At 45.3% G+C, this 14,771-nt stretch overlaps 1 protein-coding gene across 1 annotated transcript in view; it reads right to left on the bottom strand.

Annotated features, from left to right (window-relative positions):
• The window catches only part of T265_01134 (hypothetical protein), a gene marked incomplete at both ends in the record, with an annotated part of 34,886 nt that extends 21,285 nt beyond the window's left edge, over positions 1-13,601 (bottom strand). The window contains 6 exons of the mRNA XM_009165095.1: positions 6-86; positions 2,927-3,082; positions 3,857-3,934; positions 9,171-9,322; positions 11,368-11,669; positions 13,306-13,601. Of these exons, the coding sequence (XP_009163359.1) occupies positions 6-86; positions 2,927-3,082; positions 3,857-3,934; positions 9,171-9,322; positions 11,368-11,669; positions 13,306-13,568 (1,032 nt within the window). The remainder of the gene's footprint in view (positions 1-5; positions 87-2,926; positions 3,083-3,856; positions 3,935-9,170; positions 9,323-11,367; positions 11,670-13,305) is intronic.
• Between the last annotated feature and the right edge of the window lie 1,170 nt (positions 13,602-14,771).

The raw sequence follows: 14,771 nt of genomic DNA, 5'->3' as shown, positions 1-14,771 counted from the left end.
TTTACCTTCCAGTTGAAATCAATAACTTCATTGATATCGATATCCTCGTCATCCTCGCCCATTGGATTAACCAAAGTCTCAGCAACCTGGAAGAAGAAATGACAAACTCGATTTTAGAAGCTTGGTAGAACCTAATAAGAAGGGAAGGCTGAAAACATGCGGCTTACTACTGGTAGAATGAATCTGTACACGACCGAATTATAACTGTGTGAACTCGGTTCAAACAATCCCATATAAATTGTTTCAGCAGTAACCTCCCAAACGAACAAGACCGCTTCCAAGCGGCAGAGTAACTAAGCCCACAAGAGACCCCACCGTAGTTGTTCTCATTACTACTGGTCGTAATATTCGTGTTGAAGGTCAAAGTTTTCTGATCTATGGCTTCTTATTTACAAGAGAGGGAAATTCCCCGAGAACTCCGACATGAGAACGAGCTGGTCCCAAGAGCACCGAGAGCTGATATAAACGGGCAGACATATTCGACATTTCTCCGAATGACCAATGGAAACCCAGCCAACCGTGATGCCTCCATAACTTGGTGGATCCCTAGAGGGCGGTGACATAGGGACACGGATTCCAGTGGTATGCACTTGGGGTCTTCTGTTCAGTCCAGTGCTTGAGCAGGCTGTTTGCTACGCTACTCGACAACAATCGATTCAGGGTGTAACTATGCCTTCATGTACCTCTCAAAGCTTGTGGTATGACAGAAGAGTACACTGTATTTCCCCAAACGGGACTGGCCAATAACTTACCATGGTGGAACACTCATTCCATGGGCTCGCGGTAAATAGGGTTGAAAACAAGGCTTTAGTGAAACTGAAGAAGTTTGGGTAAAAACGGGAGAAGGGCTGGATAGCTCGTGCCAACCGCCGACACCTACGGCGCCAATGTGACGATTTCTGCAAAAGCAGAGTACATACTACGATGGTGCGATCCATACTGACATTTGGATCATAAACGTGGCTCTATGCGCACAGAAGGTAGGAACACTCACAGTGTTCCTACCGCAATTGTCCCCAAGCATTCGCCGGATCTGGTGGAAGCAATTCCGAGGTAAGCCAGATTAAATCCCCGTGATGGAGGAACTACTCACGCTGTTAAGACACGTACTTCGCAAGCCATAGGGCCGTCTGCTCCACAGAACTCTTTTTCCTTAGTTCCGTACTAAGTGAAAGCGGCCGAGAAGTGGAAAGTCCATGATCTGGCGACGAAGTATGGAAGTACTAACCAGTAAACTCAGTTGGGTTGACAACTGTCGCCTCCCGGGTTTGGGAATCTGGGATCCAACTCATTAGGGGTTAGTAAAACTGGCAGGATATGCTCAAACGCAGTTACTGACGCTCATGCACCAAGGCATCGCTTGGAACGTTTGGGTGTATCTCCCTAGCTCTCTAATTTCCTGGTGACCGAAACTGTAGCAGCTGGAACAAAACTTATCAGATACGGTGAGAAATTATTTTGTATTCTTGCTGTTCGGACTTATTGCAGGATGCCTGTCGTCATTTGAGTCCATCCCCCCGGTAACTGTACAATATAACTGAAAGGAAATAATCGAGGATTGGTTGGTAGGACTACAACCAAGGACCCCTTTCATCAAAAGATCGAGCCTCGACCTGTGAGCCACTTGGACGGTATCAAAGATCCTCAGCCTCTATAGTCCTGTGTGCAACCAGTTCAGTACAAGGACAAGCACACAGAAGACCCATCAACCCTTCTGGCCTCAAAAGGTCCATTTCGATGTGAAAGTAATAGTTAAGCAAATTTTGTTTCAAAAATGAATGTTGTGTGTACTAACTCAGAGTCAATAACAGAGAAATTGCGGACTGATGATGTTAACTCGTTTGATAACAAAACGTTCGCCAAGCTCTGTGAACAGGTCAACGGCCACCTGATCAACCACCAATGAATGAAAACTTTACTACCCACCGTTACTGTATATACTGCTAGAAAAGAATAAGAAGTCACCGACTGAGGGCCTGTGGTACACAGGAAGACGGTTCACGCCCAGAAATGCTTCTACCAGGAACTATCGGTGGAGGTCAAACAGTTAGCACAAATTGGAGGAAAACGTATGCAATCTCACAGAGACCAAAAAAGTTTTTGGACTACTGACACCGCATTCATCTACCATTTTCCTTTGTTCGTAAAATCTAGCCATAAGCTTACGATGACCGGAAGAGAATGGTACATCTGGAATTCAGTCGAGTCTCCCATTAACAGTAACCTGATGTGCAAATGAGTATAGTTCGCTAATTGCGTACTATATATCAAAAGATATAGATCGTAAGGGGACTACCCTTTGAGGGATGAGTCCCAAGAAGAGAAAAACCGGTACTGGACTGTTATAACTTGTAAGCATTGTGTTATGCTAAGAAAAAGGTTTCATACCCCTATAAGATTCTGACTTCTTTCAACCCAAACCTCCATAAGTTATGCCCCGGTGTTAGGAACAGTTCAGGTGCATAAGAAACATGCTTCTCACAGACAGGGAAAATGCACTGAGGCCAAACTAGAAACCCTTGGTGTGGTATCGAATATCACTCATCATTCAGCTGCAGCACCCTTTCGGTGCCTAACTGCCATGCCAACTGACGGAAGCACGAAGGCTGGGATACTGTCAGGTCGCTCAAGCCTAGACAGAGGTAGTCGAGAGGCATTGGTAGGGTTCGAACCACGAACCTTCCGATCAGTAAGTTCGCGCTCTAACCACTGAGCCATGGGAGATACAAAAATAACACTGAAGAAAATCTATCTGAATACACGCGACGATCAAAGATAGGTGAGGCTAACCGTACTACAAGCATACGTTGCTATTTCAATTGCTAAGTGGGAGGGGGGGGCTGGCCAATCAGATGACGAGTCACACAACAGCGGTAGGGAGAGTGTACACAGCAATTGTCATAAATTTACAAACAGAAACACTAACCTTGAGCCATCCAACGTAGATGATCAGTTCAAGGGTGGTGAAAAAAGGGAAGTAGAAATCGTGGTTGTTCTGATCGCGCATTGTGGAACTGGTCATGATATACTGTCTTCCGATTAGCGACGCAATCAAATATGAGTAGACTGAAAGCGTCACAACCTGTTTTGCGGTGAGGGAATGAGAAAACTTCCAAGCAGATAATATTCAGTGGGACTAAATGACAAGGCAGAAAGAATGACCACTGACTCCAGTCTTACGAGATGCACATGCCTGTGACAGAGAAAGTGCAGCTAGTTCTTTGTTAGGCAGTGTACGCGATGTCTTTACAATCCTGTTATATGGCGACTGAAAATCGTTCAGCTGTAAAACGTTTTAGTGTCGCGAGACCCGAGGGAAGCATGAGGTCTGAGAAACTTCTAGGTTGTCCAAACCTAGCCAAGAGCGGTCATGATGAGGTTGGGTTCGAACCTAGCATTGTCTGGTCCGTAAGTTCACGACTAAACTACTGAGCTACCTCGAAATCACTTATATAGAAGACAGCGATTGCATCATCATCACTATCCTCTCCGTCAACATGGACACTAATGCAACTCAATAGGTGATTTAAACGCATATTGGGTTTTGCTGAGCGCTATTCACCTTCTGCTGGGAGAAGACAGTCAACAGTATCAAGACAACATCCTGTTAGACAGTGTGGTAAGCAACTAAGTTAGATGAACGAGAAGGTTGATTCAGTGCAAATCAACTAAAAACCGTACGCCGAGATAAGTAATTATTTCTGATATGTGCATGTGTCAAAATCAGCTAGTCACAGGACGCGGATTGCTGATCAATGACGGTTTACTCATTAATAAGACGTGGCGTTCTGGAAACTGATATCCACATGGGGATATCGGATAGAAGACATATGGAACAGACAAGATATCTGCTTACCTGCGTGTAGACCAAAGGAACACAAACATAATCCATGAAGAACACGTTGAGTAGCCCCTGACGGAGATTGTTCACCTCCTAAAATGTACGTCAAGACAAGGGTATACAGCAATTCAATGGGTTGAGTTGCACATTTCAACAAGTCCGTTTACTGTTGAGGAAGCCAAGACTAGAAACGTCGCAAGGACACCAAGATAAGCCCTGTACAACATCGCTCCGTAGCATCTGTCCTGTTTTTCAACCATTACTTTCAGGGATAATCACGTCTGTCCAAAATGAACCCTCATAGCTTTCACATAAGAGGCGAGCATTCATTCGCTTTTCGACATCCGTCTATTTCAGAACAATTACAAGACCAGGTACCACGGATTCAGGCCTTGCATAGTTAGCCACAACGCATACGATTGCCCTGTTTGCTGGTTCCTCAACGGTAGCCATAATTCGGTGCTCTTAACAATTCTCAAACACAACGCAAAAGTATATCAAGAAAGCGGGCCCATCACGGCTAAACCGAACATATAAGAAACTTGCCCCTCCACCGATAAGCAGAACAGTTGGGAAACAGTAAATTAATCTAGTTTCTCCTTCTATAACACTTCGTGATCGTGCTTGTCTGTTGATAAGAAAACTGCACATTGTTTTGCTTCAAAGGACTAGCTATTCACTCTATACCAGTGGCTAGCTAGTGATGTGTAAAACTTATATGGACTACTGGTGATGACAATCCACGGCAGGCGTTCCTCGCCTGATTTCTATCGAAATTTCCCATTCCTGAGGTCACCCCAGCTCCGAAGAACCGACAATTTCTATCTCCCCACTGAAGGATCATGAAGCTGACCGGCCAAAAAACACGAAAGATCTCTGATTCAAGGACCATATAGCGATCTTAAAAGATGATGATAGTCGTGAAGGAAATGCACGCATAACGTTCAGTCTGGTCTAAACCTAACTGAACGATGATCTCAAAGGCAAAACTAGATGGATGCTTTCAATAAGTGATTAGTGCTAAGCTTTAGGTCAAATTGCAATGGACAACAGCAAACTTGTTTCAGCCTCCCAACACTACTTTTTCGACGCTTTTTATTAAGTGCTGGTTCCGGAAAGTGAAACGCCGATACATGCATTGATACATGTGACTGACCTTCCAGCTCTGGCTAGAAACTGGTACAACTCCTGGTTTGCTACCGTATGGTAAGGTTCATATTGGAACCCACTCTTGGAGAACTAAGGCTTGTGTTCCGAGTACAGCATCGGGCGTGTTAATTTGGGTACATCTACATTTACGACGGGACGAGATACTAGAGTGAGGTAGGTCCTACTATAGATCGACTTACATTTGAGAGTACATGATTCTTACAAAGAAAAATTTGTAAATGAATGGAGATTACAACTAGTCGGCCGTGGAAAATGGGATGTTAGCAAGCACTACTCACAAACGCTGGGTAAAACTATTAGACTCATCGAGTGACCGAGGAGTACGACAGCAACAACTTCTGGCGAAGGCACGGAAATCCACGCGATTTGCAAAATATTGAAACTTGTATTGGAATTGAGGCAGAAAACAACGATTAGCCTGAGAACCTTCTTACAAAGTTCTAAAACAAATGAAGGCTATCAGGGACCGACTGGTTGTCATCGTTAAATAATAGGTGGCATTATTTCTGATCTAAAAGCTCCGTCACGCCTAGTGAATAAGTTACCAGGTTTACCGACAACGAATACTCAGTAGGTTTAAGTAAGCAGAAACTAAGAAGGTGTTGGCCCCAAAGTCATGACCCGAACAGCAGCTATCCCATACAAAACAGAGACATATGAAGTTATTAGAAGTGGTTGAATACGGCTAACATTAGAGTAGCCCTTCAGAAGGGAAAATCTACACTGTATTACACATCAGAGTAGGTGAGCACAGACAGTCCATAAACAGACTACCAAGAAATGTGGATGAATATCAGTCGGTAATTAAAGAAGCGGCGATGTCCAGAAGCTCACTGAATACAGAATAGGTTTGGGGAATTTGGAGGTATTGAGATAAGGACTAAGATTCACACCAGTGACTGGTTTTCATGGCGGTGGAAATCGCCAAGCGTCCTGGTTTCGAACAGAATGGAGGGTGTAGAACTGGCAAGCGTGTGGAGAGCGGATCAGTCCGGATGGCACGGGGCGGCCCGGTCATCAATGAAATGTTCTGGGTCTGAAGTACGAAACCGCTTAATCCCCCAATCCCCAAACCAGTTATTCGAGCGCCCCTTAACATACACAGACCAACAAAATTCGTGAACATCCAAGAGAAACATTACATTAAATTCTCCTAGAACGGAAGAGCAAGGCCACAAAATCTCGACCTAATTTGATGATAATTCTCCTCTAATCTATATGTCGTAAGTCAACCACACTAACCAACAAACAAAAACTTGTGACTGACAAGCAGCACTGACGAGGTCGGCCAATCGTAAGAAATCCCATTGATCGATTCTCCATTTGCCTTGAAACTTGACAAACCTGATAAATTATTCACTTGGCGTGACGAAGCTTTCGGGGCAAAGGCGAAACGCTGGTCAGAATTAAATCCACCGATTGCTTACCAACCTCTCTGAAATAATTCCTTCATAAACTTCGACAACTTAGTGCACTGATATTAGACTAATAATAACTCCAAAGTGAGTCCACCCCCGGTGCCAAGGTGATCCTCTCTTCTTGATGGACCCTCCTTTGGAGAGGAAAATGTTCGAAGAAGAGAAAGACTTTCCTGGGTCGAACTTGTTTACTGTAGTCTATTTTTGAGCGAAATACACAAATGCGAGAACCAAAGGTGAGGTTGGCCCTCACATTCGCATGAGCGCGACCTCTTCATATGACTGACTAAGTTTTGTTGACACAACACCAGGTTCTGAGTCGTTCGCTTCGCTTTAAGGGTGTCCTGTACGTGAAGGCTCAAGTAATTGCACAGTCTCCGGAGTGTGCTATTGCTGCCGCATAACAACACGCCACTTTCCTGTCTTCCGGCTTTTAAAGTACTGAATATTTCAGTGGTGGATATCGAGAATAAGTATTTTGGTGGTCGCAAGGGCCTGTCAAATCAGTGTTTTTAGCTTCGCGTTACAAGGAATTTTATGGACAAATGAAATAGTACCAATCGAGGACTCAGACACTAGTTCCAGTGAAAAAGTTCAGTTTCAGATACAGAAAAGCCTGAATTACATTACAGCAAAAAAGTGAGCTAGAAAGGTTCTACTGGAATCACAGCACCACAGGGCAATTAAAGTCAGTAGATATGTAAAGTATTGAGTCGGAAAGGCGGCAACGTCACCGGCCCTGACAATCTGACTGAAGATCAAAGCTTTTGACTCTAGACGACATAACTGGTAGCAAAGGGCTTATCGGACTTGTCTATATTAGATAAGACATGATGATTTTGGAGAGCATCGTCTTTAGATTGAGAACTCGTTCAACCGTAAAACCCTTCCGTTGTACAGCTGTCACGCCACACAAAGGAAACATGGGGACTGCGATAGTGCCAGGTTGCCCTAGCCTGGACAGAAGCAGCCAAATTCAAATTACGAACCTTCTTGTCATTTCTCACCTTAACCACTGAGCCATCTCAAGATAGAACGACTATTTAAACTTGTTCCATAGAAGCTATGGCACACAAACACTTTCATCCCCACTGAGACTCACTGCAGGGACGTAGAGAGCCGCAGAGTTCCAAGCCATTTCCAGCACGATCGTGCACTCATCGACCGATCCGTACAGCTGAGGAGTTACAATTAGACCTGAATTCTGCTTTCACCAACTGCTGACTTTTTCAGCCAACCATTACGCTGCTAGTGAATAGCAACAAGATTTAATCTGACTAGTCATTGGCCATCGCAGATGATAATTAGGAAGCCAATGGCTTGGAGATTTTGCCGGGAGTTTACAGCACAATGTAGTGGAGTCCCGCAAAACTCGGCCACATGAGCACACCTGTCAACGTAGAATCTCATCAAATGGACACAGAGGAATCGGAAACATTATGCTTTGGCCAGTAGTTTCAGGCTGCTTCTCACAGGGGATCACTGTATCAATTAATACGCCAGTCTTCGTAATCGGTTTATCTTACGAGGTACATTTTCGTTCCACCTAACCCTTCTTCTCACAACGATGCAAACGATGCATACAGTCGTATGCCTGCGAAAGACGACTAAATCTGGTTGTTTTCCAGTCCATTCGAGGAGGTGTATCGTTACGCTTTGATCAGATTGACTTGAACGGTCATTCTGCTGTTCTTGTGTAATTATTTCGGTGAGTCCACACCAAAGGGAAGCACTGGACTCGAGTTTCGCCCTTATTAGAGCTCATCAGCAGTGCATATCCAATGGCCGTGCCGGGATTTGAGCCCCGGACATCTGACATGCGAGGCGAGCGTGTGATCACTGCTCCACCAACACACGTTGGACGCTTCTGAATTTCCACAGGCGAACGTGTTCACACTTGAGCGATGGGATTGGTGTGCCCGAATCATCGAACGACGACCCAGTAACTGTCCTGGTTGTGACGATCGATTGACCAGCCAGTCAGGACTTCCCAGTCAGGTAGCGTGGCACACGCTTGAAACTCGCTGGGTAACTTTTTGGTTGCAGTTTTTGGGTTTTGTGGGATAGGTATTCTGTCCATAGGTTCAAATCCTGGCACGGCCATCGGATATGCACCACTGAGTTCTAATAAGAGCGAGACTCGAGTCCAGTGCTTCCCTTTGGTGTGGACTCACCGGAATAATTACGCCAGAACAGGAGGACGACCGTTCAAACGAGAGTGGCGTGACTTTGAACAAAATACCCATCCCGCAAAACCCCAAAACTAATCAGACTGATTATAGTTCTTAGACTCAATTAATATCAACGGACACGGAAAAATTTACTGTCAGCGTCGGATCAGTACTAGGTAGAACGAATTGGAAAACATGCACCAAACAGCAACGACAAACTAGTGATTCATCTAAACGCAGAATTCTAAAATGCAAAACATCAAAGCCTGGCGAGGACAAAACAGAGTACTCCTGTGTGTGAGATGCAACAAATCTAGCAACCACCTCGGATGAAATCCTGATTACGCTAAGGATACATCTCCATCCATCTGGACATTTCAGTTAGGTTGCTTGTAGATTCAGCATGCTCAAATAACGTTGAAATGTTGAAATAACGTTAGTGAAGTCTGAAACGGGTGAGAAAATACTGACTTGAAACTAATTCTAATCCGATTAGGCGTTATCCAACTCAAGTTAAAGCAAAGAGAACGGCATTCGAAATACTTCGCGCAAAAGAGGTACAGGACTCACCGCAATTAGAAAAACGAGGGCATGTTCATTGGTAATGATTTTTTCCTTTTCTGCGAGAGTGATAAGAGAGGTAGTCCAGATGATCGGTGCAAACGGCTGGAAATGAAGCTCCATGCCATCTAGCAACTTCGTCTCCTCCTCCGTAAACACCCCTGGAAAATCGAGGCATACAACGCTGGATGAACCAACTGTGATACAACGCACTTCACGACAGTGACACTATCCTCTGAATAACTGTGGGCAGTTACGGTGTGCACAAAACCGAGCACGTTACAATGAAAAATAGTCACCTTACCAGCGAAATAGTGACCCACGTAAATTTGCAACAAGCGAAGCTGCTCCCAGTGCTCAGGGAACCCAAATCGAAATGGAAAATTATGTGTAGTTGAGAAACCAATCACCCGTGTTGTTTTCAGCGTCCACGTGAATGTCCGAAATTTATGGGAGCACGGTTTATATGCCTTTATTTGCCACGATACCACATCGCACTCGTATGGGGAAAACCTTAGAAAGACTACGATACTTCAGTAGCTTATCACGAATGAAGTCGAAGGAAAGCTACCTTGCTCGAAATAAAGTAGTGCTCTCGCAATGGATGTTCTGACATATACTTAGTGGAAATTCGTCATACCTCCTTTTGCAGCACTCGCGGGAATCGTTCAAAGCAGGAGAAACTCCTGCTAAACGGAAACAAAGGAAAGGAGTTTGGTCGCTTTAGCACATCAACAATATCGAACTGAAGATGAGCAGCAAATGCCTAAAAATAATAGTAATATTCGCTCACCCGTAACATTTTAATGCCTAGCTGCGATGCCACTCGAAAGAAGCACGAGGGCTGAGCCACCACCAGGTTGCCCAAACCTGGACAGAAGCGGTCGAGACGCTGATGATGGGCTCAAACTTTCCAGGTAACAAAAGCGTACCCTAACCACTGAGTTATCCTGAGCTGTTTCGAGCAGCGAATACCTGTCTTTTCACGGTGGTCAGACAAAAGATATAAAACATCTCTGAAATCAAAAAGTATTTCAGCCTCGAGCGGCATAAATGGTGAAATCATCATCAAACAGGAGTTGTAAAGGGTAACTGAGTAATTCGCTGATAGCAAGCACATAAGCTGTATATACTCCACTCAGAAGCATGCATGCAGAGTAAGCCTCGCGCAGTGATTATCATTTTCCACCCTTTGATAACTGAATGTACTATCCGGTGGTCATGCCAACAATTTAACAGTCGCCCGGACCGTGTAAGAGAAATGCTACCAAACGATATGCTATGCTGCCTACTGCACCCATGAGCAAAAGTGGGTTCTGAGTTTTCATGCTTCCATATGTACCGGTTATGGTACTCCATTAACGCGAACATCTGGGAGAAGTAGCTACTTTGAGTTGAATGCACGGAGGACATCGGGGACGATACTGTTCGCATACTATGACCGACAACCTTATGGTCAGCAGCTAATCGAACGCCAGACTTTTGAAGAATTTCTAGCATTCTCGCTACTTCATCGATTGAACTGAATAGGAATGGATGGGTTTGTTTGTCAGACGTCACGTTTAGAATGAAAGCTTTCGGAACTCTTCGTATACTTGCACCCGCCCACAAAGAATTTGTCACATTGACAAAAACTTTGGAGGAATTCCTTACTGAGCAAGCCTGTTAGGAAGAACACGTCAGTCAATAGCCGAATGTGTCTTGGAAATCCAGGAATACTAAGATTGTGGATCGTTCAACAGGAAACTTTTCACTTATTTACTGATCTTAGTACTGATTAGCTGAAGCTATCGCTCCTCTGGGTCCGAATAAGTAGTCTATGTTGGTAAGCGTTGTTGAAAATCCCCGAAAACAACCAGAAGTCGATTGGTCAAAAGCTAGACCACGTCCCTCTACAGCGAAAACATTTTAATATACGCAGAAGCGTTTTTTATGTATGTTACTGTATCCTGACTCATAAAACGAGGTCAGTTCCATCACTAAAACTCTGTCAGTACAAAGTGCATGTAATGGGATTTGGCAACCGGTTCAAGATGAATGTGAGGTCTCTGTGGTGCCCGCCTTAATGTTTTAGAAAGAGCACGGTGAAATTCAAGTTGGGAAGAGTCTTAGGTTGCAGACGTCAGCAACATAAAGTGAAATAAACAGGGACTGAGTTCGTGATCAGTCGCGTATTGTATCACTTCACATTGTTCTACACGCTCACCTGCGGTGACAAAGGCGTCGAGATTGGGAAAGCGTCTCTTGGCTACGAGGTTCACGCGAGTGCATGTCAGAATAAGGCTTCCCATGAGGTACCGCATACAAGTTCTGCGCAGCAGACGCGGACGTTCATCCGATCCAGGGAGATGTGCAGTCAGACCAATTGCTATTTTCAACACCCAAGGAATCACCATAAACTGGTGCCAGAACCGGGCGAATATCAGTGCCACGTAAAAGCCAAGAATGAAAGCAACGGGAATCATGGCTTGGAAACGATTGATGAAAAGAATGAGACTTTCGAAATTCCTGGAAACCGATCAATCATATGTCGCATATTCACCTTTGTAGTGGCTCTGTGAGAGCAAATCGGTATATGAGACTGATAGAGAAATATAAACCGAGAAAGACCAATATGTCAACATAAATCAACTTGAAAACACAACCTCTCCATCTAAAAGGGAGTTTGATGAGTTCACTAAACTTTACTTTAGCAGCAGACGGAAGAAAACACCTGGACCACCCGTTAAAACCAACTGGCTGTATTGGACCGTCATAATGTAGGTTGAAATGAAACGGTCGGCTGGGAATTACACGGCTTCCAGCTGAAATTCAAATATCAAAATGGTCGAGTAGCTGGTACACAGAAAATATCTGTGTAAAAAAACGAAATTAATATCCATTGAAGAATAGCCCACAAATGGAAAAGTTAGGTGAACTCCGATTGATTCGACAGGTCGGCTAGTAAAAAAATCGTTCAGCTGTAGCACCTTTTTCGGTGCCTAGCTGCCATGCCACGCGAAGGAGGCAGGAGGGCTGGGATACTGCCAGGTCGCCCAAGCCTAGACAGGGGAAGTCGAGAGGCAGAGGTCGGGTTCGAACCACGGACCAGTAAATTCGCCTTCTAACCACTTGGTCCATCTCGCCCCCTAGTGAGAGTGATTCCCAACAATGAGATCATCATGATTGGTTGGTATAACAACCCAGCCTACTGTTACTGTACCCCAGTATATACTTTTTTCGGCTTATAGTCCCCTGACAGCAATGGTATTCGTCCGGTACGAAAGAATTGGTAGAAACGTTTGATGAGGATAAATTTCGGTAGAGCTATTTAGCTCATAAGCTCGGCGCGCCAATTACCGCAGACTACTTGATTCCGTAGAGCTCCCAGGCATAGTGGCGAGCAGCATCTGATAGCTTATAATCCCTTAAAGTTGATGTATGTCGTATCTCTGAAATCCGCATGCAAGACTCAAGCGTGGTTATACGTCTTAGAACGCCAAGGACGAGATCAGCTCATTCACGCTTCTTTCCCCGTGTTTCTGGTGATCCACAGGCGATAACTCGTGGAATAAATGTTGTGGGAGTTGTGCTCAGCTCCAGAGCTGAACGCGCTCTGCTGGATTGGATCCCAGTGAACAGTCGTATTTGCATCGTCCAGTTATCCGGCTCAATTAAGCTCGATGCCTCTTGACATAAAAAAGGTTACTCCTTGTAGTGTCCGCGTATGTCGCAAAGGACTGCAGTTCTGTTAAGAAGGATAATCGTTCAGCTGCAACACCCGTTCGGTGTCTAACTGCCATGCCACCCGGAGGAAGCACGAGAGCTGGTATACTGTCAGGGTGCCCAAGCCTAGGCAGGGAAAGTCAACAGGCAGAGGTCAGATTCGAACCACGGACCTTCCGGTCAGTGAATTCGTTCTCTAACCACTGAGCCAGTTCTGACGCTGACAGGGGTATTTTCTATCGAAAGTTTTATGGGCTCATTCATCGAGCAGGAAGCATTGATCCTTGATGATGATATGAATGCCCAAGTTGGTCGCCTGAGCTCCTTGGAATCACATCCGGGTCGTTGATTAGGAAACAACGCTTGTCGCACAGACGATGGGGAGCGACTCCTTCAGTTGTTTCATCATCATCAGAGACAGCAATATTAATTTTGACACTGATGCATCACTGCAGCGGTTTGCTGACCATTAGTTGTTCCTAGCTGGTACGAACTTTCGTCATACAAGTTTGCGTCGCTTAACCTGGCAGCCACCAACTTTAAATCAACCGTGGAAGCAGTTGGATCAATTGTCCAGCAGTCACCAGTGGAGACCCACAATTCAAGACCGTCATTCCTTATGGGGCATACAAGTTCAATCCGATCTCTCCATGCTACGTGCGTGCTTGACAATTCGTTTCCCTTCAGGCTATGGCAAGTCATTAAGAAGCATGCCAAACCAACATCTTTGATGAACTAACATAGCTGAAAACTACCGATCTGAGCTACCCAAACGACTCTTCACAGCAAACCATGACTGTGCTGGTAGCGAGCATGTGAATGAAGCGTGGCAAAATATGAAGGCGGATATCCTGGTGGCGTCCAGTTCTGTCCATCCGACTTCACCGATACCGTTGAACGATCACTGGGTATCGTCGGGATCGCTAGTCCTGACTGATGCAGGAAGCCAACGAGGACGACGCCGCACGCAAATCCACCAAACACCAAATAGTGGAGCCCAAAGACCGAGAGCTCTGGACATCAAAAGCTCAAAAGAGAAAGGCTTTTGCTACCAGAAGTAGCCGTCTCTTATATCAGTTGATACGATCGACTGGCCTTGGGGGTATAGATAGCTCGGTAGTTAGAGTGCGAATTTACTGACCGGAAGCTCCGTGATTCGAATCCTATCTCTGCCTCTCGACTTTCCCCGTCCAGAGTTGGCCAACTTGGAAGTATCCCATCCCTAGTGTTTTCTTCCGGTGGCACGGCAGCTAGACACCGGAAGGGTGTTACAGCTCAATGACTAGTGTTTTTCATTACTTAGCTGGTCTCTCGCAATACAGGCTCCGGAGATAGTGCATACCGGCGGATGGAATGTAAACCTTAATTGCACGTCGGGAGAAGAAATAAAGTACGAAATATCCTTAGTGAAGGATGAGAAAGCACCAGGACCGGACGGTCTGTATCCAGCCCCCATTCAAAGAAGGCAGAGAAGCCCTGGTGAACTAGCCGAAAAAAATCATTCGTTCAGCTGTAGCACCCTTCCGGTGCCTAGCCACCACCTGAAGGAAGCACGAAGGAAAGGGATACTGCCAGGTTGCCCAGGCTTAGACAGGGGAAGTCAAGAGGCAGAGGTCAGGTTAGAACCACGGACCTTCCGGTCAGTAAATTCGCGTTCTAACAACTCCGTCACGAAGAGACTGGACCTTACCGTGGTGTGACGGTTTGAGCATCTCAGCGATCCGTTGAGCTATACTGGAGAGTGTCTCGAGACACTCACAGAGTCTCTCATACCAGGTTAGTCAATGGTTAGAGGTCTGACGAACACAGTCTCCTGGCCCTCCAGGTTGGGGGTTGGAACATGTGGCGACTTGTTCCGTAGAAATGGTAATGCATTTGCATTTCCCGCCAAACACCGCTGCCTTG

This window comes from Opisthorchis viverrini (genome assembly GCF_000715545.1).
Source record: "Opisthorchis viverrini unplaced genomic scaffold opera_v5_12, whole genome shotgun sequence".
Taxonomy (NCBI): Eukaryota; Metazoa; Platyhelminthes; class Trematoda; order Opisthorchiida; family Opisthorchiidae; genus Opisthorchis; species Opisthorchis viverrini.
Note: the sequence above shows the minus strand (reverse complement) of the source record. Positions and strands in the feature narration are given on the sequence as shown.